The 22744-nt window shown below is 38.8% G+C and overlaps 1 protein-coding gene across 2 annotated transcripts in view; it reads right to left on the minus strand.

The window, feature by feature from the left end:
• LOC130916155 (neural-cadherin-like) overlaps window positions 1–22744 on the minus strand; it is a 442935-nt gene that overhangs the window by 190997 nt on the left and 229194 nt on the right. For both annotated transcript variants that reach the window (XM_057836649.1, XM_057836648.1), the window contains one exon: window positions 8352–8519. In XM_057836649.1, coding sequence (XP_057692632.1) covers window positions 8352–8519 — 168 coding nt within the window. The remainder of the gene's footprint in view (window positions 1–8351; window positions 8520–22744) is intronic.

Raw genomic sequence — 22744 nt, forward strand, 5'->3', positions numbered from 1 at the left:
CAATTTTAACCATCTTCCCTGTCCCTGCTGAAGAAAAGCAGGCCCAAACCATGATGCTGCCACCACCATGTTTGACAGTGGGGATGGTGTGTTCAGGGTGATGAGCTGTGTTGCTTTTACGCCAAACATATCGTTTTGCATTGTGGCCAAAAAGTTCAATTTTGGTTTCATCTGACCAGAGCACCTTCTTCCACATGTTTGGTGTGTCTCCCAGGTGGCTTGTGGCAAACTTTAAACGAGAATTTTTATGGCTATCTTTGAGAAATGGCTTTCTTCTTGCCACTCTTCCATAAAGGCCAGATTTGTGCAGTGTACGACTGATTGTTGTCCTATGGACAGACTCTCCCACCTCAGCTGTAGATCTCTGCAGTTCATCCAGAGTGATCATGGGCCTCTTGGCTGCATCTCTGATCAGTTTTCTCCTTGTTTGAGATGAAAGTTTGGAAGGACGGCCGGGTCTTGGTAGATTTGCAGTGGTCTGATGCTCCTCCCATTTCAATATGATGGCTTACACAGTGCTCCTTGAGATGTTTAAAGCTTGGGAAATCTTTTTGTATCCAAATCCGGCTTTAAACTTCTCCACAACAGTATCTCGGACCTGCCTGGTGTGTTCCTTGGTTTTCATAATGCTCTCTGCACTTTAAACAGAACCCTGAGACTATCACAGAGCAGGTGCATTTATACGGAGACTTGATTACACACAGGTGGATTCTATTTATCATCATCGGTCATTTAGGACAACATGGGATCATTCAGAGATCCTCACTGAACTTCTGGAGTGAGTTTGCTGCACTGAAAGTAAAGGGGCCGAATAATATTGCACGCCCCACTTTTCAGTTTTTTATTTGTTAAAAAAGTTTAAATTATCCAATAAATGTTGTTCCACTTCACGATTGTGTCCCACTTGTTGTTGATTCTTGACAAAAACATTCAATTTCATATTTTTATGTTTGAAGCCTGAAATGTGGCGAAAGGTTGCAAGATTCAAGGGGGCCGAATACTTTTGCAAGGCACTGTATATATATTAAAAAAAAGCATGGCCGATATTTTTTTGCCGATTCCAATACTTTGAAAAAGACGTGATCGGACCGATGCCGATCGATCGGGACATCTCTATTTTAAAATGTAACAATAATTGGCGTCGTTAGGCCTACTTTAGGGGGTCACTACAAAAAAGGGTGTGTTGTCTATTTTTGCACATAATCTGTGAATTTACGAACCATAAAAAACACTAATTCACAAGTTTGATGTTTTCTTTTTTATCTTGTTTACTTTAATTAGAACTATTTTTTAGTCTTAGCTGATAGAACAAACTTTCTCGTTTTATGTCGTTTTGTCTTTCTCTTTTCCTGTTGCACCAAATACCTATCGAACCGTAACCCGTGTACCGAGGTACGTAGGGAACCGTGACTTGTGTGTACTGTTACCAGTGTTGTCACAGATTCCTTGAAAAATTAATTCAATGACTGATTACCAGTATTGTCACAAATCACCAGAAAAGGTAATTTAATCACTGATTACTTACTACGCCTCAAAAAAGTAATCTGGTTACTTTAGTGATTACTAAAGCTAGGTTCATACCGCAGGTCTAAATGCACAAATTTTTTTCGTGTTTTTCCAACCCGAGTGAGTCATTAACTTGACAGTCTGAACAGGTAAGTCGCATTTCAAATCCGATCTACACTCATCGGCCACTTTATTCGGTACACCTGTCCAACTGCTTGTTAACACTTAATTTCTAATCAGCCAATCACATGGCGGCAACTCAGTGCATTTAGGCATGTAGACATGGTTTAAGACAATCTCCTGAAGTTCAAACCGAGCATCAGTATGGGGAAGAAAGGTGATTTGAGTGACTTTGAACGTGGCATGGTTGTTGGTGCTGACTGGTTCGAGCTGATAGAAAGACAACAGTGACTCAAATAACCACTCGTTACAACCAAGGTAGACAGAAGAGCATCTCTGAACGCACAGTACGTCAAGCTTTGAGGCAGATGGACTTCAGCAGCAGAAGACCACTCCTTTCAGCTAAGAACAGGAAACTGAGGCTACAATTTGCACAAGCTCATCGAAATTGGACAATAGAAGTTTGGAAAAACGTTGCCTGGTCTGATGAGTCTCGATTTCTGCTGCGACATTCGGATGGTAGGGTCAGAATTTGGCGTCAACAACATGAAAGCATGGATCCATCCTGCCTTGTATCAACGGTTCAGGCTGGTGGTGGTAGTGTAATGGTGTGGGGAATATTTTCTTGGCACTCTTTGGGCCTCTTGGTACCAATTGAGCATCGTTGGAACGCCACAGCCTACCTGAGTATTGTTGCTGACCATGTCCATCCCTTTATGACCACAATGTACCCAACTTCTGATGGCTACTTTCAGCAGGATAATGCGCCATGTCATGAAGCTGGAATCATCTCAGAGTGGTTTCTTAAACATGGCACTGTACTCAAATGGCCTCCACAGTCACCAGATCTCAATCCAATAGAGTATCTTTGGGATGTCGTGGAACGGGAGAGTCGCATCATGGATGTGCAGCTGACAAATCTGCACCAACTGTGTGATGCCATCATGTCAATATGGACCAAACTCTCTGAGGAATGCTTTCAGCACCTTGTTGAATCTATGCCATGAATAATTGAGGCAGTTCTGAAGGCAAAAAGGGGTCCAACCCGCTACTAGCATGGTGTACCTAATAAAGTGGCCGGTGAGTGTATATTTGACTCCCTGGCAGTGTATTGTGTTACTGATAGTAGCCTTTGTTACCGTGGTCCCAGCTCTTTGAAGGTCATTCACTAGGTCCCCCCGTGTGGTTCTAGGATTTTTGCTCACCATTCTTGTTATCATTTTGACGCCACGGGATGAGATCTTGCATGGAGCCCCAGATCGAGGGAGATTATCTGTGGTCTTGTATGTCTTCCATTTTCTAATAATTGCTCCCACAGTTGATTTCTTCACACCAAGCGTTTTACCTATTGCAGATTCAGTCTTCTCAGCAGGTCTACAATTTTGTCTCTGGTGTACTGTGACAGTTCTTTGGTCTTGGCCATACTGGAGTTTGGAGTGTGACTGACTGAAGTTGTGGACAGGTGTCTTTTATACCGATAATTAGTTAAAACAGGTGCCATTAATACAGGTAACGAGTGGAGCCTCATTAGACCTCGTTGACAGCCAGAAATCTTGCTTGTTTGTAGGTGACCAAATACTTATTTTCCACTCTAATTTGGAAATAAATTCTTTGAAAATCAAACAATGTGATTTTCTGTTTGTTTTTTGTTTTTCGCACATTCTGTCTGTCATGGTTGAGGTTTACCCATGTTGACAATTACAGGCCTCTCTAATCTTTTCAAGTAGGACCACTGTCAGTGAGCTAAACTTGTATCTCAAAGCACTGACACGAATGGAAATGCAATTCATTTGACAAATGGCTGCTTCTTTAGGAAGTGAGTTTAATTCTGTTTCTGTTTCTTTGCCAAAGCAAACAAATTGGCCTCATTGGAAAAAACTTCTCTTCCTATCTCAAGGCTGTAACTCATGAGTTTTGTAAAACTATGGAACGGAAAAGCAGAGTGATATAATAAATGGTAGCTACGTCTTAAATCTTCAACAACAACAAAATATCAAGCAAAACAAAAACTGTCGCCCCTGAGAATACGCCACATTTTTATTCATTCGTCGATAAGACACACTAATGAGAATATTTGCATTCAACACACCTTAAAGTCTGAACAATTTCAAAACATTGAATAAAATTAAGCGCCATTACAAGTGACGTCTTATCACGCAAGCTTCCCCGAGAAGTGCATTATACTGTTGTTCCAGCTCCATCAAAGGATTAAGTTGACTTTTACACAGATGTAATTACCCCAAAAAATGCAAAGTGTTTGTTGGAGCGTTTTGCACCGAGTAGTATTATTCATCAAAAATGCATCTCCAAAACAGAGGCTTAGTTGTTTTCAGCATTTTTTGACAGCTTATCAGCATGAAATATAGCGAGGAGCAAATGTAGAGTTGTTAGCCGAACAGCTGCAGGCGCCGAGCGACGGCATCCTTTCAGAGAGGTAATCAACTCTTCACTTTGCCCTGATGTTGTGATACTCACCAAATCAGATTAGGGGTCCTCAAAGAACGATGAAATCAGGGCAATTATTGACTGGCTTCATCAAAACAAGGCTTTGTTCTGATCCCAGTCGAATTCAGGAACGGGTAGCATTAAAGTGGAATTATGTTTAACCCCGGGGAGCGCAAGTGTCATCAAATAAAACGGCACCTCAAGTCTCTCAAGTTTGCGCTCACTGGCTGCCATTTATGGCCATAGATGTCCAATGCATTTGAAATGGGAGGGCTGAGAGCGAATATACGAATGTTGTGGAGATAGAAGGGCCGGCCAGGACCACAGTAATAGGGCGGTGGGTGTCGTGAGTAGGGTTGGCACCTTTCAGAAATAGAAATCAGCCTTACGGGCGAAAAAAAGGGGCATCTCCAAAACTCTTAAAATGCATAGAAATGTATCTATTTTAGATGAGAAAACTGTATTGTGCACTACGTGGGCATGGCAGTTTCCTTGCAGCAGATTGTTTTGTTTTTTTCTGCATGTTAGTGAAAACGAAGTTGTGAATATCGTAATTAACATTTGTGTTGTCGGCACTGAATCCAGTCACGTGATCCATTGACAAGCCAAATTTCTTAAGGGAGAGCTACAATTCCAGCAGCTGACTCGTCTGCATTATCTATGAAGTCCAGCATTTTGTTGGTGAGCCCAGACTCTGGACTGAAGTACTGGACAGCAAGGGGAAGCATCTTCCTGCTCAATTTATTCGAGGGATCGGTCTGTATGGAAAATGGGATGGGTGACATTAAGATATTGAGCACATCACCCACTGCCTTTGGACCCAGCACTTGTTTCAACAGTGCCTCTTGCTTTGTTCTCCTCAAAGTCATTTTCTTCATCATTTTGGAATCACATAAAAATCTTCTGATTGAGCCTGTGTCCACAGTCAGCACTATTGTAGCTCTGGGTAGCTACGTTTTACTGTGTGGTATACCTGTGTCACCTCAGCTGCAGTAATTTAGAGGGTAGGAGTGGGATGATGTCAAATTCACTATCAATCAATCAATAGAGAGTATAAACTCACCGGCCACTTTATTAGGTACACCTGTCCAACTGCTCGTTAACACTTAATTTCTAATCAGCCAATCACATGGCGGCAACTCAGTGCATTCAGGCATGTAGACATGGTTTAAGACAATCTCCTGCAGTTCAAACCGAGCATCAGTATGGGGAAGGAAGGTGATTTGAGAGACTTTGAACGTGGCATGTTTGTTGGTGCCAGAAGGGCTGGTCTGAATATTTCAGAAACTGCTGATCTACTGGGATTTTCACGCACAACCATCTCTAGGGTTTACAGGGAATGGTCCGAAAAAGAAAAAATATCCAGTGAGCGGCAGTTCTGTGGGCGGAAATTCCTTGTTGATGCCAGGGGTCAGAGGAGAATGGCCAGACTGGTTCGAGCTGATAGAAAGGCAACAGTGACTCAAATAACCACCCGTTACAACCAAGGTAGGCAGAAGAGCATCTCTGAACGCACAGTACGTCGAACTTTGAGGCAGATGGGCTACAGCAGCACGCCAGGTGCCGCTCCTTTCAGCTAAGAACAGGAAACTGAGGCTACAATTTGCACAAGCTCATCGAAATTGGACAATAGAAGATTGGAAAAACGTTGCCTGGTCTGATGAGTCTCGATTTCTGCTGCGACATTCAGATGGTAGGGTCAGAACTTGGCATCAACAACATGAAACCATGGATCCATCCTGCCTTGTATCAACGGTTCAGGCAGGTGGTGGTGGTGTAATGGTGTGGGGAATATTTTCTTGGCACACTTTGGGCCCCTTGGTACCAACTGAGCATCGTTGGAACGCCACAGCCTACCTGAGTATTGTTGCTGACCATGTCCATCCCTTTATGACCCCAATGTACCCAACCTCTGATGGCTACTTTTAGCAGGATAATACGCCATGTCATAAAGCTGGAATCATGTCAGACTGGTTTTGTTGAGTTAATTATCGAGAGTTGATTGAATATATGCTTGATTGATTGAATATTTTTTTGTGCTCATATATACCTGGCTCTGGGATTATGTGGTTGTTGTTGCATTCCCTGCATTCGTGCTATACTTCACCGGTTTGTTTCCGCGGCTATAGATCCAAGATTACAGGAATTATATCCCCTTTTGGCCCTGGGAGAGGAGTATGACACAGGTGCCCATGCGGAGTTTGTGGTTTGCGAAGTGGCTTTCAATAATGGCAATCTCCCTGACGAAGATGATGACGGTTTTTCCATTCCGGAAACTTTCTTTCAGACACCGCCACCACCTCCAGCTCCGGGTTATGACAACATACGTCGACATGTCTACTGATTCGACTGAATAAAGCCTTTTAGGAGGTTCTTTCTGATGATGTTTCTGTCGCAAATATTGAATAAACAGGTGGGAAATGTTGAGTTAATTATCGAGGGTTGATTGAATATTTGCTTGATTGGTTGAATATTTGCTTGTGCTCATATATACCTAATACATACATAATACATAAAGCCATATTTTTTCTTATTTGATATAACCAGTAAATGATTATTGCTTGCTATACTAGGTATAATGTTTAAGTGTTACAAAGTGTTAAAAAAGGGTCGGGGTGACAACTGCCTTGCTTCATGGCCGCAACATTGCGTAACTAAACCTTCTAGGACATCTTCAGCATCTTACGTCTGGACTTTCGTCTAGACTTTCGAGGACAATCTTCCATTCGGGGACATCTTCCATGGCCGCAGCATTGCATAACTGAAGTGTCTGGGTCATTCTGACCACTTTACCTAAGTGCCCTTGCTTACACACGTGTATTTAGTTAGTTCCACCTACATGCTCACACATAGTTAACCAAAATCACATGGGTGTCTCCAGCTTGCGTTCCCCCTCCCTTTAGGGCGGCACCCTTCTGTGTTAGGACAAACCCCTAATAAAAGAAAGAGCAAGGCGGTTTTTTTAGACCAATTTTGGTGACTATACAGCGTAATCGAGCATTTCTCTGTCTAGTCCCTCCTTGCTCTCCTTGGCCAAGAAAACTGAGTGTCTTCTCTCCTTATTTTTGGGTAATTTTACAAATGTCTACCTAAGGGTCTATTTTTGAACTTGACAGGTTTCTTGAACATGACAATGAGTTTACTGTACTCAAATGGCCTCCGCAGTCACCAGATCTCAATCCAATAGAGCATCTTTGGGATGTGGTGGAACGGGAGATTCACATCATGGATGTGCAGCCGTCAAATCTGCACCAACTGTGTGATGCCATCATGTCAATATGGACCAAACTCTCTGAGGAATGCTTCCAGCACCTTGTTGAATCTATGCCACGAAGAATTGAGGCAGTTCTGAAGGCAAAAGGGGGTCCAACCCGGTACTAGCATGGTGTACCTAATAAAGTGGCAGGTGAGTGTATATTACAGCTCTGGGCATCATATTACCTTTCTGCTTGACCCTCACTAAACCACGCCCACTTTCCCCTCAAACCGGGCCCCTTAGAGGCCCGTGCCCAGGTGCAGTTGCACCCCAAGCATCACCCTACTTTCCGCCCCTGGTTGTCTATGTGATGTCATGATTACGCACTGATGCTCTGCATGACCAAAGTTCCAAACGGAGAAATGAAATTCTTTGAATTTGAAGACGTCCAATTCATTTAAACTAGGAGGATTGGCTGTGAATGCTCATGCCTCAGTGCCCTTGACGGTGCCATGGATTGGACGTTTGACTCCGATAATGGTAGCCAAAGAGTTAAACGTGTGCCCTACAGAGGATCATCGAATGATAGTTTTAGATGTCCGATTTGTGGAAAAACCTAAAGTAAATTCTCAATTTAAAAAAATATATACAGTACATCAATGCCAAGCTAATGTTGCAACAATAAACTACACAAGTAAAATAACAGTACAGTTTGTTTTCTCATTGCAACAGCACTAAGGCGTGACTATTAACTGCCTTGTTTGTCCGTCTGTTTCATTAATTAGCAGGCTAGTCCACGTTTCATGCCGAATGATGTAAGACATTGAAAATGGATGGGTGGAGGCTATTTTCTATTCACATTTCTCTTTAGTGCCACAAAACACAACAATGCATTGATGTTCAGGTATTTGCATAACTGTTTGAAGAATCTGTCTAGTCATTTTTTGTTTTGTTCCTGAGTACATGAAAGTGACTTTTTCCACATTTTGCAATGTATGCATCACGAACACATAAATAGCTAACGTTTGCGCTGATAAAACTCCGCTTTTAATGACACCCATGCACACGCACACGCACACAGTACCACTATTGGTGTGTCTCTGGCAGCGTTTTCAGGGATGACGACATGGTAGCTCTCCTCTTCCCACCGCGGAGGTTGGTTCTTAACGTTGGTGATGGTGACTGAGAGTTCCACTGAGGTGCTCTTGTTGCCTCCGTCGGTGGCGATGATCTCACGTGTGATGTAACTCCTCTGACAGAGGTATATGGAAGTCAAAATTATTGAGATATTAATTAAAGGGCACTCATTGAACTCATTGGAAAGAATTGACAGCGCTAGACGTCCATTGCTTTTTAAATGGGAGAGGTTAGCAGCGAATGTTCGCAAATGTTCCCTGCTAGCCCTCCCAGTCAAAATGGATTGGACGTCTAGCACTGTCAAAGGCATCTAAAGAGTAAACAGTAAATGTTTTCTCATTAAATTTTTAGTTTTTTTATTTATTTTTTTTTTTTAACATTTTTTAAGACAAAACCGGGACAGAAATAAAATTGATATGCTATTTTTTTTTTTTTTTTTTTTTAAATCAAAAAGACCAAAAAGAAATAAGGAATAATGAGTAAATGTTATTTTAATATTTATTTATTTCATTTGTAAAATGTTTATAAAAAGTGGGAAAAAAAGAAAATGTAAATGTGATTTTCTTAAACTTTTTTTTACTCTTTTTATATTCTAAATAAGAACATGGAACAGCCCAACCAGCTTAAATGAATTCGACATCTATCGTAGTCAATGGCAGGCAAAAAAAATCAATTTGGAAAAAAAATTAATAAATTGAGTGTTGTTGTGGGCAATTACCATAGGGTTAGCCATCATACCATATTATCTCAGTAGACACCTTAGACGACAATAGACGTCAAATCCATTTGTGCAATTAGACACACTCAAGTAGAGAAACTGTTGCTGCCAGGATTAGCGATCAGGCAGCGAAAAATAGGATGTCAACATTTCCACACTTACAAGAGGTTCACACCATAGTTGGTTCTACACCTCATATTGCTGATTGTGTACACTCCACCCCACCAAATCACTTCTCTTTCTGACTCTACCCCCCCTCCTTTTTCTCCTCGGTCATCAGGCCCCCCATATAATGTCAACCGGAAATACAATTAGCTAACGATAGCACTACTATATTTATTGTTAGTGTAAGCGTTGAATGTATTTCTGATTGTTGTTTGTTCTTCTCTTCTGTCTCTCTCCTTTTCTAGCTTCCTTCCTGCCCCCCATAACCCCTTCAAACTCACTGCATTCTCCTAAGAAAAAAAAAGACATCAAATCCTTTAGAACTTGGAGGTCTGCTAGCAAATGAACAAATGTAGGTCAAATGGAATGGACGTCTACTCAGTCTGCAACATTTAATCGATTAAATTGATGAATAAATTAGTTACCAACTAATTTGAATATAAATTTATATTGTTTGGGTCCTTGTTTGTGTGTAATTTGAGGCTGCGCAGGCGTGCCAGTGTTTAAAACAAGAGAGAGAGAGTTCACTGCTGCAACTGCAGCTGTTGGGTTGCTGGGTCAGTAATATTATTAAGTGTCAAGAGCTAGATTGTCTTTTGTGATTTTAGATCCAGTATGCCTCCGTCAGAGTCGCAGGGAGTGCCAAGCTAGTTAGCGATTGTGCTAATTAGTGTCTTAAGTTTCCGTTTGTATTGTGTTCTGGGGAAGCATATGAGCACTGGAGTTATTGTTAGATAGTAAAGCTGTCTCCTTTCTTTTTATAAAAAATAAACTACACACAAATAAACCCATTCATACAACAGTTTAGAGTCTCCTTTCAACACAAACTCAAACTGTTAATTGTCATCCATGAGTGTGCTTTCAAATTGGATTTGGATTGTTTAATAAAACGAATTCATACCAGTCTGCCTCCTCCTTATTCAATTTTGGTGTTTAGTTTGTGTAAAGAAAATAATTGAGTAATTGACACAATTCATATCAGCGCTTTGGCCACAAGAAAAAAGATGTAAATCAGCAGCACTGTTTTTTATTTGAAAAAAACAGGAATTTTGTCTGATCTGTACTAATCCTCTAAAGGGACATTGAGAGAAATAAAAATAAATTTAGGCAATCTGGTGCGTATTTGGTAAACTTTGGTATTGGCTAACTTGCATAGCAAAAGTCCGCTAGCTTATATGCTATATAATGCTAATGTTTACCACATCGTTTCTGGTGCGCACCAGATTGCTTAAATTTATTTTATTTCTGTCGATATCCCTATAGGCGCTCTTTAGATTTGCTTACTGAGAAATTATTCGATTTTGGTGTTTAGTTTGTATAAAGAAAAATAAAAGAGTCATTGACACAAATTATATCAGCGCTTTGGCCACAAGGAAAAAAGATGTAAATCAGCAGCACTGTTTTTTATTTGAAAAACCAGGAATGTTGTCTGATTTGTACTAAGCCCCTAAAGCGACATCGAGAGAAATAAAATAAATTTAGGTAATCTGGAGCGTATCTGGTAAACTTTAGTATTATACAGCATTTAAGCTAGTGGTCTTTTGCTATGCAAGTTAGCCACTTGTTGCATTGTTGCAACTGGCTGACTTGCATTGCAAAATGCTTAAATGCTATATAATGTCAATGTTTACAACAATTGGCTCACTTGCACAGCAAAAGTCTGCTAGCTTAAATGCTATATAAGGCTAATGTTTACCAGATCGTTTCTGGTGCGCACCAGATTGCTTTAATTTATTTTTTTCTGTCGATATCCCTATAGGCGCTCTTTAGATTTGCTTACTGAGAAATTATTCGATTTTGATGTTTAGTCTGTATAAAGAAAATAAGTCATTGACACAATTTATATCAGCGCTTTAGCCACATGAAAAAAGATGTAAATCAACAGCACTGTTTTTTATTTGAAAAACCAGGAATTTTGTCTGATTTGTACTAAGCTCATAAAGGGACGTCGAGAGAAATAAAATAAATTTAGGCAATCTGGAGCGTATCTGGTAAACTTAAGTATTATATAGCATTTAAGCTAGTGGACTTTTGCTATGCAAGTTAGCTACTTGTTGCATTGTTGCAATTGACTGACCTGCATTGCAAAATGCTTAAATGCTATATAATGCCAATGTTTACAACAATTAGCTAACTTGCATAGCAAAAGTCGGCTAGCTTAAATGCTATATAATGCTAATGTTTACCAGATCGTTTCTGGTGTGCACCAGATTGCTTGAATTTATTTTATTTCTATCGATATCCCTATAGGTACTCTTTAGATTTGCTTACTAAGAAATTATTTTAATGTTTTATACTTAAAACTTTTATTAAACACTTTAACTTTAGTTTTATGTATTTAAAACAGTTGCAGACTACAGTTGAATTGGGATGCTAAAATAAAATATTATTTTTGAAGGAATTAGTCATCCATTTTCTCTGCATTGTTACTTACAACATGCCTAAAACAACTCCGAGTTAAATTGTGAAGGTAACTGAAAAAAGTGACATTTATCCGATTAATCATTTATAAAAACTAAAATAAAAAAAAATAATAATAATTAGAGATGGCCCGATCCCGTCAGTTTCAAAGTATCGGAATCGGCAAAAAAATATCGGACATGCCTTTTTTTAATATATATATAAATATATATTTTAATTAAATTGTTTTCTGATTGTATTTAACATTACATCATAATATGTTACACTCATTCAGAGTCTTTAGTTCAGGCTTAAGATAGGGTTATCAAATTTATCCCGTTAACGGCGGTAATTCTTTTTTTTTAAAATTATCACGTTAAAATATATAACGCAATTAACGCATGCACTGCACGACCCGATTGTCGCGTTCAATCTGTAATGGTGCCGTTTTACCTACATACTGTATAGAGCTAAAAGGCAGCGTAAAATGAGTAGAGTGAATTTTGGCAGCCTTTGAAGCCTTTTTTTAATTGGCTAAAGCCTTACAAACTCTCTCCCTATGATTAGAAATATCGTGGGAAGCAATGTGGGGAAGGAAGGTAGTAATTGATCTTTTCCTTAAGCCCCTATGTTATTTCCCAACACAGAGAAGATATATCAATTGGTACCACTACGCACAGTCATGGTTGCACTTCCCATCATGCATTTGGGCAGAAGTTAAATGGCAGCAGTATAATTTTCTGAAAGCTCAACAAATACACTAGATGGCAGTATTTAGTCACAATATACAAAGTCACATTTATCCTTTAAGAATTACAAGTCTTTCTATCCGTGGATCCCTCTCAGAGAAAGAATGTTAATAATGTAAATGCCATCTTGAGGATTTATTGTCATAATAAACAAATACAGTACTTATGTACTGTATGTTGAATGTATATATTCGTCCGAGTTTTATTCATTTTTTTCTTAATGCATTGCCAAAATGTATATGATCGGGAAATATTGTCAGGAATGATTGGAATTGAATCGGGAGCGGGAAAAAAAGCAATCGGATCAGGAAATATCGGGATCGGCAGATACTCAAACTAAAACGATCGGATCGGGAGCAAAAAAACATGATTTGAACAACCCTAATAATAAGTGTTAGTTGCAGCCCTAACGTCTACTAATGACAAAGTAACTTAAATTCAGAGCTGAATGACAATCGGACACCACATGATTGGCTGTCTATCATTGTTAAGAGCACTGAAAGGGTTAAGTATAGTTTTTTCATATTTTTTAAGAAAATCCTTTAGTTCAAACATTTGAAATGAAACAAAACTGAAAACAGTTTTGGATTCTGCAACCAAAAATTAGTGATGAGAAGCTGTCAGACGCTGTGATGTTATTCTAAAATTTTGCCAGCAGCTTGAAAACTGCACACTCCACCTTTTAATTAGGCTAACCACAACAAAGTAAGTCATATGAGTTGTACAAAAGTTGATTAAGCTGTAAGTCAGGTAGCACAGAAAAGCTCCATTGTAGCTGTTATTATTCTGTAATTGAACCACTCGGAAATGAATGGCTAAATTGCATCACCTATTCATCCAATGACACACAGGAGGGCCGAATAAGCAGAACATCTCATTGGAGTGTTTGCCTTTTATTCTCCTTTGTGACATCCATGTCGAAATTAAGAATAAGACATTTATTCGTGATTTTTTTTCTTTGTAGAAAAGAAAGCTATGCTGTCACATTTTTGTCTCATTGGAGAAATGAATTGTTAACTTTTAGAGTGTCAAAACATCAGATTTTTTGTGATCTTAATGCAAAAGAGGGCCTTGCATTTCCATTATTCTATTACTAGATGATTGTAGTGTGACAAAAAGGAGTCTTACATCAAAATTACATTTTCTCTTCAGCTGGAAATTCAATTTGTATTCCTGAGCCAACACAATTATTTCAGTGAAACTATGGGGAAAGTACTGCTATTTGTGATGACTATTGTGGACACAGCCGCTGTTGCTTTTAAATGCATGTGAATGTCTGACTTGTGACTTGTTAAATCAGTGTTTTTCAACCTTTTCTGGGTCACGGCACGTTGTTACATGGGATAAAATCTCGCGTCACACCAGAAACCAAAAATGTTCCAAAATTACTTAAAAATAATAAAATAAATAAAATAAAATATTTTTTCCGTATTTATAATTGTTAGGTCTAAACTCACTTTTGTAATTAAACAAAGACCTAGAGAAGGACGGGGGAAGGATCAGACCAGAAACGGAGATAAGTTCTCACTGGCGGCCACCAGGGAGAGAGCCGACAGTGCTGTACGCTTACTCGCAAAGTCAGTGAATCTCTCTCAGCCCCCTCCCTGGGGTTGCGCCTTTTATTGACAAAGTGGGAGAGTTTCAACACTCATGTGTGAGTTTCACATCTTGAGAAATAGGTGCGGGCAGTTATTTGTCTCATTGTGTTGAAACTTTATGGTCAGCAATAGAAACCTAAAACAGGAAATGTGCCCCACTGGGTCATGCTGACATCTGTCCTTCAGTTGGATGTGACTTTACACAACACATTCTTTCTTTTGTAAGGCCTTAACGGCTGTTAAGTAAGACAGTAGTTATAGCTATTAGTTTTAAACACACATTATTAACCTTAGCGTGCAAAAGCATTAGAGCACATCTTACAATAACAATACAATTTATTGGAAGGCGCCTTTCTGGCACTCAAGGTCGCCATACATTCATTTAAAAATAGGGCTGTCAATAGATTAAAATGTTTAATCGAGTTAATCACAGTTTAAAAATTAATTAATCGTAATTAATTGCAATTCAAACCATCTCTAAAATATGCCATATTTTTCTTGAAATGATTGTTGGAATGGAAAGATAAGACACAAGACGGATATATACCGTATTGGCCCGAATATAAGACGGTGTTTTTTTGCATTGAAATAAGATTGAAAAAGAGCGGGTCGCTTTATATTCGCGGTCTAGACATTAGCGTCGCAACGGTTTGCGGTTCAAAGCCGAACCGTACGGTTCGCCCTGTACGGTTCAATACGCCTTTATGAACCACGCCTTTTGGGTTTTGCAATTAATGTATTCCGAACGCTTGTGGAATGAACTGATCGAGCTCTGTGTGCCTGTGTGTGACGTGAAGCACCGCTGTGGAGAAATTCCCGCCCCGCAAGTAAATGTCGGATCGCTGTCAAGCACCTGTGTAATAAAAGCCGAGTAACACCCTCTCTCGCTTACGAGCGAAGTGAAAGTGAAACAAGAAAGAAAACAAATAGCTATGGTGAGCGGATGAGTGGAGTGACCGAATTTTGAGGAAGCACCGGCTTCTTTCAAATCTGCGGTGTGGCAACATTTTGGTTTCCCCGTGGACCACAATGCGAAGGGAGAGAAAATATTGAAAAAAAATAAAAATTTCCAAGCATTGCTCAGCGCTTGTTCCTCATGCTGATGGAAACACTTTTATAACATGACTCCGGCACCTCAGCCGGCATCAACCACAGATATCACTTTCTCAGGGCAGGACAACCCCGAAGATGACACCAGTGAAAACACACGGCGGGCTTCGTTAATTTATTTGCAACGCTTGACCCGCTTTACATTGTTCCGTCGCGGACATATTTCTCCAACAACGTGATCCCCGACATTTATCAAATGGCACGCAAAGCCATAGAAGATGATTTCGCTAGAGCACGTAGTTTCGCCCTGACCACTGATAGTTCGACGTCCCGTACTAAAGAGTGCTACCACCTAACTGTGATGGTCTACTATAATTCACACCTGTCAAGTTGTACGGTCTTGGTGTAATTTGTACAAGTGAGCACTGATTTTTAAATGTGTACGCCGTAAGTTACGTTCAAAATCTGCACGTTTTTCGTGCATTACGTTTTTTTTTTCTTTTTTCATCCGTTCGGATTTGGTCACCGTTTCTGCAATGAGACAATGTTCGTTAATACGTTGATTGAATGATGCCAGAAAAGTCAGACTCGGAGAAGGAAGAGTGTTTGTTGAGACGCTGTAGCAAACGCGATGCTAGGCTAGGTGGCTCCAATATTTCCTGACTGTAGCCGACAGCATACAATCTACGCCTAGATATCTCATGCATATAGAACTACATGCGAAATGACCTTATGAGCGAACCTAAGCAACTTTTTATCTAAAATACTCCTAAATCGGCAAAATCTTGACTTGAGTCTATCTTTAAAGGATGAAACAGTTTTGAAATTTTCACATGTCGAAAGTAGACAGAAGGGAACTAATGCAAAAACAACAGCAATTTTATCAACTTTAACGGTTGATACACAACAGTAAATGACCTCCAAACATAGCAAAGGTTACTATGTTTTTGGGTTTGTTTTTTTTTTTTATTGAAAAAAAAAAAAACATGAAAGGTATCACCAGTTACTTTGCCAAGTAACTTTTTTACTACTGTGTGTGTATTTCAGTAGTCGGTCACTACACTAGCCAAAGAGCTAAGAGGCATTTTAACAGTCGAAAAGGTTTACATTTTAAGTGTTTATTTCATTTTTTTAAAAGCAAAATAAAGGCAGTTTAAAAAAAAAAAAAAAAAAAAAGCAAAACGCAAACCGGAACCGAATCAAAACCGTGGTTCAAACCGAACCGTGCGCTAACTGAACCGTTGCACCCCTACTAGACATTATACCCATTCACGACGCTAGATGGCGCCAGATATCATTGAAGCGATGTTCTGTCATGACAGATCACAGCTACTAGTTTAACCAGTTTGCAATATTTTATTGCAATGTTTTTCCTTATTCAGATTTGTTTCAAGACTACAGTTACAGTCACACTTCATTTTGATGGTTAATGTAGTTATTGCAATTTTGTTGTTTTATCACAATAAATTGGTTTATTTACATTTCAAAAACCAGAAGTCATTCATTTACGAATGTGATTGCACTTTACTTTATATATTTAAATGTTCAGATATTAAGATTTGAATGAGGCAAAGTAACATGCTTTTTCTCTTAAATACATTGTTATAATCTTTTGTTTCAGATGTACTGTAAGTATTTTCTGTATAAAAATTAATTTGGTGTTCAAAAAGTTTTTTTTTCCAAACTTGAGTCTTGAAAAAGAGGGGGTCGTCTTATAATCAGGGCCGTCTTATATTCGGGCCAATACGGTACATTCAACATACTGTACATAAGTACTGTATTTGTAAATTATAACAATAAATCCACAAGATGGCATTAACATTATTAACATTCTTTCTGTTAAAGGGATCAACGGATTGAAAGACTTGTAGTTCTTAAAAGATAAATGTTAGTACAAGTTCTAGTAATTTTTAGGGCTATCAAAATTATCGCATTAACGGGCGGTAATTAATTTTTAAAATTAATCACATTAAAATATTTGACCCAATTAATGCACGTGCCCCGCTCAAACAGATTAAAATGACAGCAGTGTAATGTCCACTTTTTACTTGTTTTCTGGTGTTTGGCGTCCTCTGCTGGTGCTTGTGTCCAAATGATTTTATGGAATTTTATGGATTTTATGATAGATGGTTTGAATTGCGATTAATTACGATTAATTATTTTTAAGCTATGATTAACCGTTCTTCCACAGTGTCTTTAACTACATAAGGTAGTGATTGAAATACACCACAAGGTGTCAATGGCGAGTTTTAAAATAATTTAGAAATCAATCCAAATAGTGTGTTTAGTCCCTCGACTGACGCCGTAGTTCCCTGTTTACTGGTCATTTGTGTGTTGGCTTCACAACGTACGAGACCTCTGATAGTTTGTATATTGTGACTAAATATTGCCATCCAGCGTATTTGTTGAGCTAAACGAAATGTTTGAATAGTTTGACCAAAGTCTGAGTAAGTTTTATGTGTATTTTGCATAGCTATTTTGACTGGGAATGCCAGTTCCCTTTGCACTGTTGTTTAACTGTGTGAGAATAGGGCCTCATTAATACAGATTGAAGCGGCTTTCTTTTTGTGAACATTAATGATACGTATGCCTATTGTGAAGGAGTTGCTGAAGCTTATGCCAATAAACGGCGCGGTCCAATAAACGCCTGTGTCCACTCGCCTTTTGTAATATTCTGATATAGAATTATCCGAGGCACCCTGAAGTGCACGCGGGGCCAATGTTGTTTACTCACATGATGCAGGAGTGAGTTAGAGTTACGGCCTGCCGAGAGCCGTAAGCTGTGCTAAAGTTGAAGCTGAATGTGCTAATAAAGAAACAAAGTGCCAGCATGTGTTGTGTGGTATACCTTTGTTAAGAAAAAGCACAAAACAAGACACCTTTCTCTGCCTCTTAGCTCTCAAGTGCGTCATTGTAATCTGTTTGAGGCGATGCACGAGCGGATCACTTCGCGCATGCGTTAAATGTGTCAAATATTTTATGTGATTAATTTAAAAAAATTAATTACCGCCCGTTCTTTCATAGTGTCTTTAACTACGTAAGGTAGTGATTGAAATACACAACAACTCGTCAATGGCGAGTTTCAAATGAATTACAAATCAAGCCAATGAGTGTGTTTTGTCCCTCGACTGACACCGTAGTTCCCCGTTTCCACTGCGGGGTCATTTGAGTGCTGGCTTCACAACGTACGAGACCTCTGATAGTTTGTATATTGTGACTAAATATTGCCATCCAGTGTATTTGTTGAGCTAAACGAAATGTTTGAATAGAGTTTGACCAAAGTCTGAGTAAGTTTTTATGTGTATTTTGCATAGCTATTTTGATTGGGAATGCCAGTTCTCTTTGCACTGTTGTTTAACCGTGTGAGAATAGGGCCTCATTAATACAGATTGAAGCACTTTTCCTTTTGTGAACATTTTTTTTTTTTTTGAGATATTACTTTTGTTGTGCTTTCACTAAATGACACCTATGTTTGCTGTGAAGAAGTTGCTGAAGCTTATGCCAATAAACGGCACGTCCAATGAACACCTGTGTCCACTCGCCTTTTGTAATATTCTGATATAAAATTATCCGAGGCACCCTGAAGTGCACGCGGTGCCAATGTTGTTTACTCACATGATGCAGGAGTGAGTTAGAGTTACGGCCAGCCGAGAGCCATAAGCTGTGTAAATGCTGAAGCTGAATGTGCTAAGAAAGAAACAAAGTGCCAGCATGTAGGGTGTGGTATACCTTTGTTAAGAAAAAGCACAAAACAAGATACCTTTCTCTCTCACATGAGTCATTGTAATCTGTTTGAGGCGATGCATGAGCGGGTCATTCTGCGCATGCGTCAAATATTTTAACGTGATTAATTTTAAAAATTAATTACCGCCCGTTAACGCCATAAATTTGACAGCACTAATTAAAACCCCTCTTAATGTTTTCATTTTAATAAAATTTGTAAAAAATTTCAATCAAAAATAAACTAGTACCTCGCCATTGTTGACGTCACCGAGTGGTGACGTCACATGGGCTCTCTGCCGTTCTTCCACAGTGTCTTTTACTACGTAAGGTAGTGATTGAAATACACCACAAGGTGTCAATGGCGAGTTTAAAAATTACTTAGAAATCAAGCCAATGAGTGGGTTTTGTCCCTCGAGTGACGCTGTAGTTCCCTGTTTCCATTGTACTCCACGGTCATTTGAGTGCTGGCTTTACAACGTACGAGACCTCTGATAGTTTGTATATTGTGACTAGATATTGCCATCCAGTGTATTTGTTAAGCTAAACGAAATGTTTGAATAGAGTTTGACCAAAGTCTGAGTAAGTATTATGTGTACTTTGCATAGCTATTTTGATTGGGAATTAACATTTTTTTTTTTTTTGAGAGAGTGAGATAGGAATATTATAAAATTATATATTTGTTGTGCTTTCACCTAAATTATACTTATGTTTGTTGTGAAGGAGTTGCCAAAGCTTATGCCAATAAAGGGGCGGTCCAACAAACGCCTGTGTCCACTCGCCTTTTTTAGCCCTCAATGTGCAAAAAATGGCGTCATTGTAATCTTTTTGAGGCAGTGCATGAGCTGGTCATTCCGCGCATACGTTAAATGCGTCAAATATTTTAACGTGGTTAATTAATAAAAATAATTACCGCCCGTTAGTGTGATAAATTTGACAGCACTATTTAAAAACATTTAAACAAATTAAAGAGTGAGAAAATAAAGTATAGAACGTTTAAGGCAAATTTTAAAATACTAAAAGAGATGTAAGGGCAATAAAAATACTCATAGAATTAAAATTAGGGATTATTATGGATAGGCAAGGCTGAATACGTGGGTTTTGAGTTTAGTTTGAAAAAGGGGGAGTGAGTCGCCGGGGGAGCCGAGCGGCTGAATGCTCGGCTCCCCATGGTGCCGAGTCGAGCGGGGGGGACAGACAGGTGGATTGAGGAGGAGGATCTAAGGGCACAAGAGGGAGTTGTAACATAAATGAGGTTGGACAGGTATGAAGTTGTGAGGTTGTGGATGGCTTTGAATGTGAGTAGGAGGACTTTGAACTGGATTCGAAAGTGGACCGGGAGCCAATGAAGATGTTGGAAGACTGGAGTAATGTGGTGAATGGAGTAGGTATGGGCATAGACATCATCATTATTGACAGGTCAGCTCGGCCATGAATTGAGCAGCTCTTTCAAGCAGGGGGCCACCCACATCAAGAGGAGCTATTCACAAACACGCACGCAGTGAACTAACGGTGGATTTCGGTTCAAAAAGTACGAAAGCTGCACCACATACAAACAGGAAGGATTGTTTCAGGAGTGATTTGTTCGAGGATTCAAAGTAATTATTATATTTTTCGCACCATGCGTGCATTTTGAAACCTTGTGGAAAAAAATTGGAGAAATTAGCCGCTAAGGCATTGGCATCACAGTTCGCAATTTTTACATAAAATAAATGCTACCAGCACGTTTTTTTTTTCTTTTAACCAAGAATCTAGACAGTTTTAGGTCCATATCTATAAAGAATTCAGGGATTTAAGCATTTATTCACAAGAATTTCAACGTAAAAAGCTCTTAGTTGTAGCAAGGCAGCGCCACAGTTAACTTAAAGACGAGCTGCACATTACATAAAATAAATGCTACCTGCACGTTTTTTTGATATTTTACCAAGAATCGAGACTGTTTTACATCCATCTCTATAAAGAATTCAGGGATTTAAGCATTTATTCAAAAGAATTTTAACGTAAAAAGCTTTTTGCTGTAGTAAGACGGCGCCACAGTTAACTTAAAGACAAGCCGCACATTCAACATATTTACGTAAAATAAATGCTACCTGCACGTTTTTTTGCTTTTAACCAAGAATCAAGACTGTTTTACATCCATATCTATAAAGAATTCAGGGGTTTAAGCATTTATTCACAATAATTTTTAATGGAAAAAGCTCTTTGTTTTCCTAACGCAGCTGCTACATTAGCTTACTGACTAGCATCATAGTTCGCAATATTTACGTAAAATAAATGGTAACTGCACGGTTTTTTTTTTGCTTTTAACCAAGAATTGAGACTGTTTCACGTCCATATCTATAAAAAATTCAGGGATTGAAGCATTTATTCACAAAAATTTTCAACGGAAAAAGCTTTGTTTTCATAAGGCGGCCGCTACATTTGCTTACTGACTAGCATAATAGTTTGCAATATTTTCGTAAAATAAATGCTACCAGCACTTTTTTTGCTTTTGACCAAGAATCTAGACTGTTTTACGTCCATATCTATAAATAATTCATGGATTTAAGCATTTATTCACAAGAATTTCAACGTAAAAAGCTTTTTGTTGTAGTAAGGCGGTGCGACAGTGAACTTAAAGATGAGCAGCGCATTCGAAAAAATTCACATAAAAGAATGCTACCTACGCTGTGTCTTTTGCTTCTAACCAAGAATTGAGACTGTTTTACATCCGCATCTATAAAGAATTCAGGGATTTAAGCATTTATTTATAAGAATTTCAACGTCAAAAGCTTTTTGTTGTAGTAAGACGGCGCCACAGTGAACTTAAAGACAAGCCGCACATTCAACATATTTTTCATAAAATAAATGCTACCTGCACGTTTTTTTGCTTTTAACCAAGAATCAAGACTGTTTTACATCCATATCTATAAATAATTCGGGGATTTAAGCATTTATTCAAAAGAATTTCAACGTATAAAGCTCTGTTGTGGGAAGGCGGCGCCACAGTAAACTTAAAGACGAGCCGCACATTCGAAAAAATTCACGTAACAGAAACGCTACCTGCACGGTTTCTTTTGTTTTTGACCAAGAATCGAAACTGTTTTACGTCCATATCTATAAAGAATTCAGGGATTTAAGCATTTATTCACAAGAATTTCAACGTAACAATTTAATTTGTGTTTTACCTTAAAAATAACAATTTATTACATTTAAATGAGTGATTTATTAGGATATATTGTCACTCCATTAGTGGTCAAATTTTTTTTTTTTTTTTTAATTGATAATATCGCATATCGGCAATAATTAATGAGACAATATATCACATACTAAAATTTGTTATCGTGACAGGCCTAACTTGATAACATTTTTGGGATGACTAATTTTTCTATGAGTAATTTTGGCTACTCTACCCAACTCATGCTAAACAACGCTAAACAATTAAGAAGAAGAAGTATCAAGGGTGGATCAGTTAATAAAAATCACTTTTGTAACCAGAGAAGGATCATTTGACCCTAATCAGCAAATCTTTTGTGAGCACTATGGTCCTCATTAGTCATTCCCATTCACACTCGCAAAACCACAGTGTTGAATTGCTCCAATTGGCATCTTGGCTGCCTTGGCTTTGTTGGACAGTGGACCGCTCAGGCAGGCAATCGGGCGGAGAACCTTTTTACATATTCCAAGCTGCAATTTGCATACAGTAAAAGGGACGGTGCAATAAAAAAATAATTTAAAAAATAAATTTATGTGGTGACATATGACACTTCGCCATTTTCCCGCAGCTAGGTGTTGGAGGTTGTTGCCGAAGCAATTTTTCCTTCTGCGCCTTCTTTGCGCCCATATGTGAGAAGCCAATTCCTTTGCAAGACCCACCAAGAAGTCCACCTGTCTCTCTTATATTCAAGATGATAAATGCAGCTATCCAGAGTGGAAAAAAACCCTTCACACCTAGGCAGCA

This window comes from Corythoichthys intestinalis, chromosome 5 (assembly GCF_030265065.1).
Source record: "Corythoichthys intestinalis isolate RoL2023-P3 chromosome 5, ASM3026506v1, whole genome shotgun sequence".
Classification (NCBI taxonomy): domain Eukaryota; kingdom Metazoa; phylum Chordata; class Actinopteri; order Syngnathiformes; family Syngnathidae; genus Corythoichthys; species Corythoichthys intestinalis.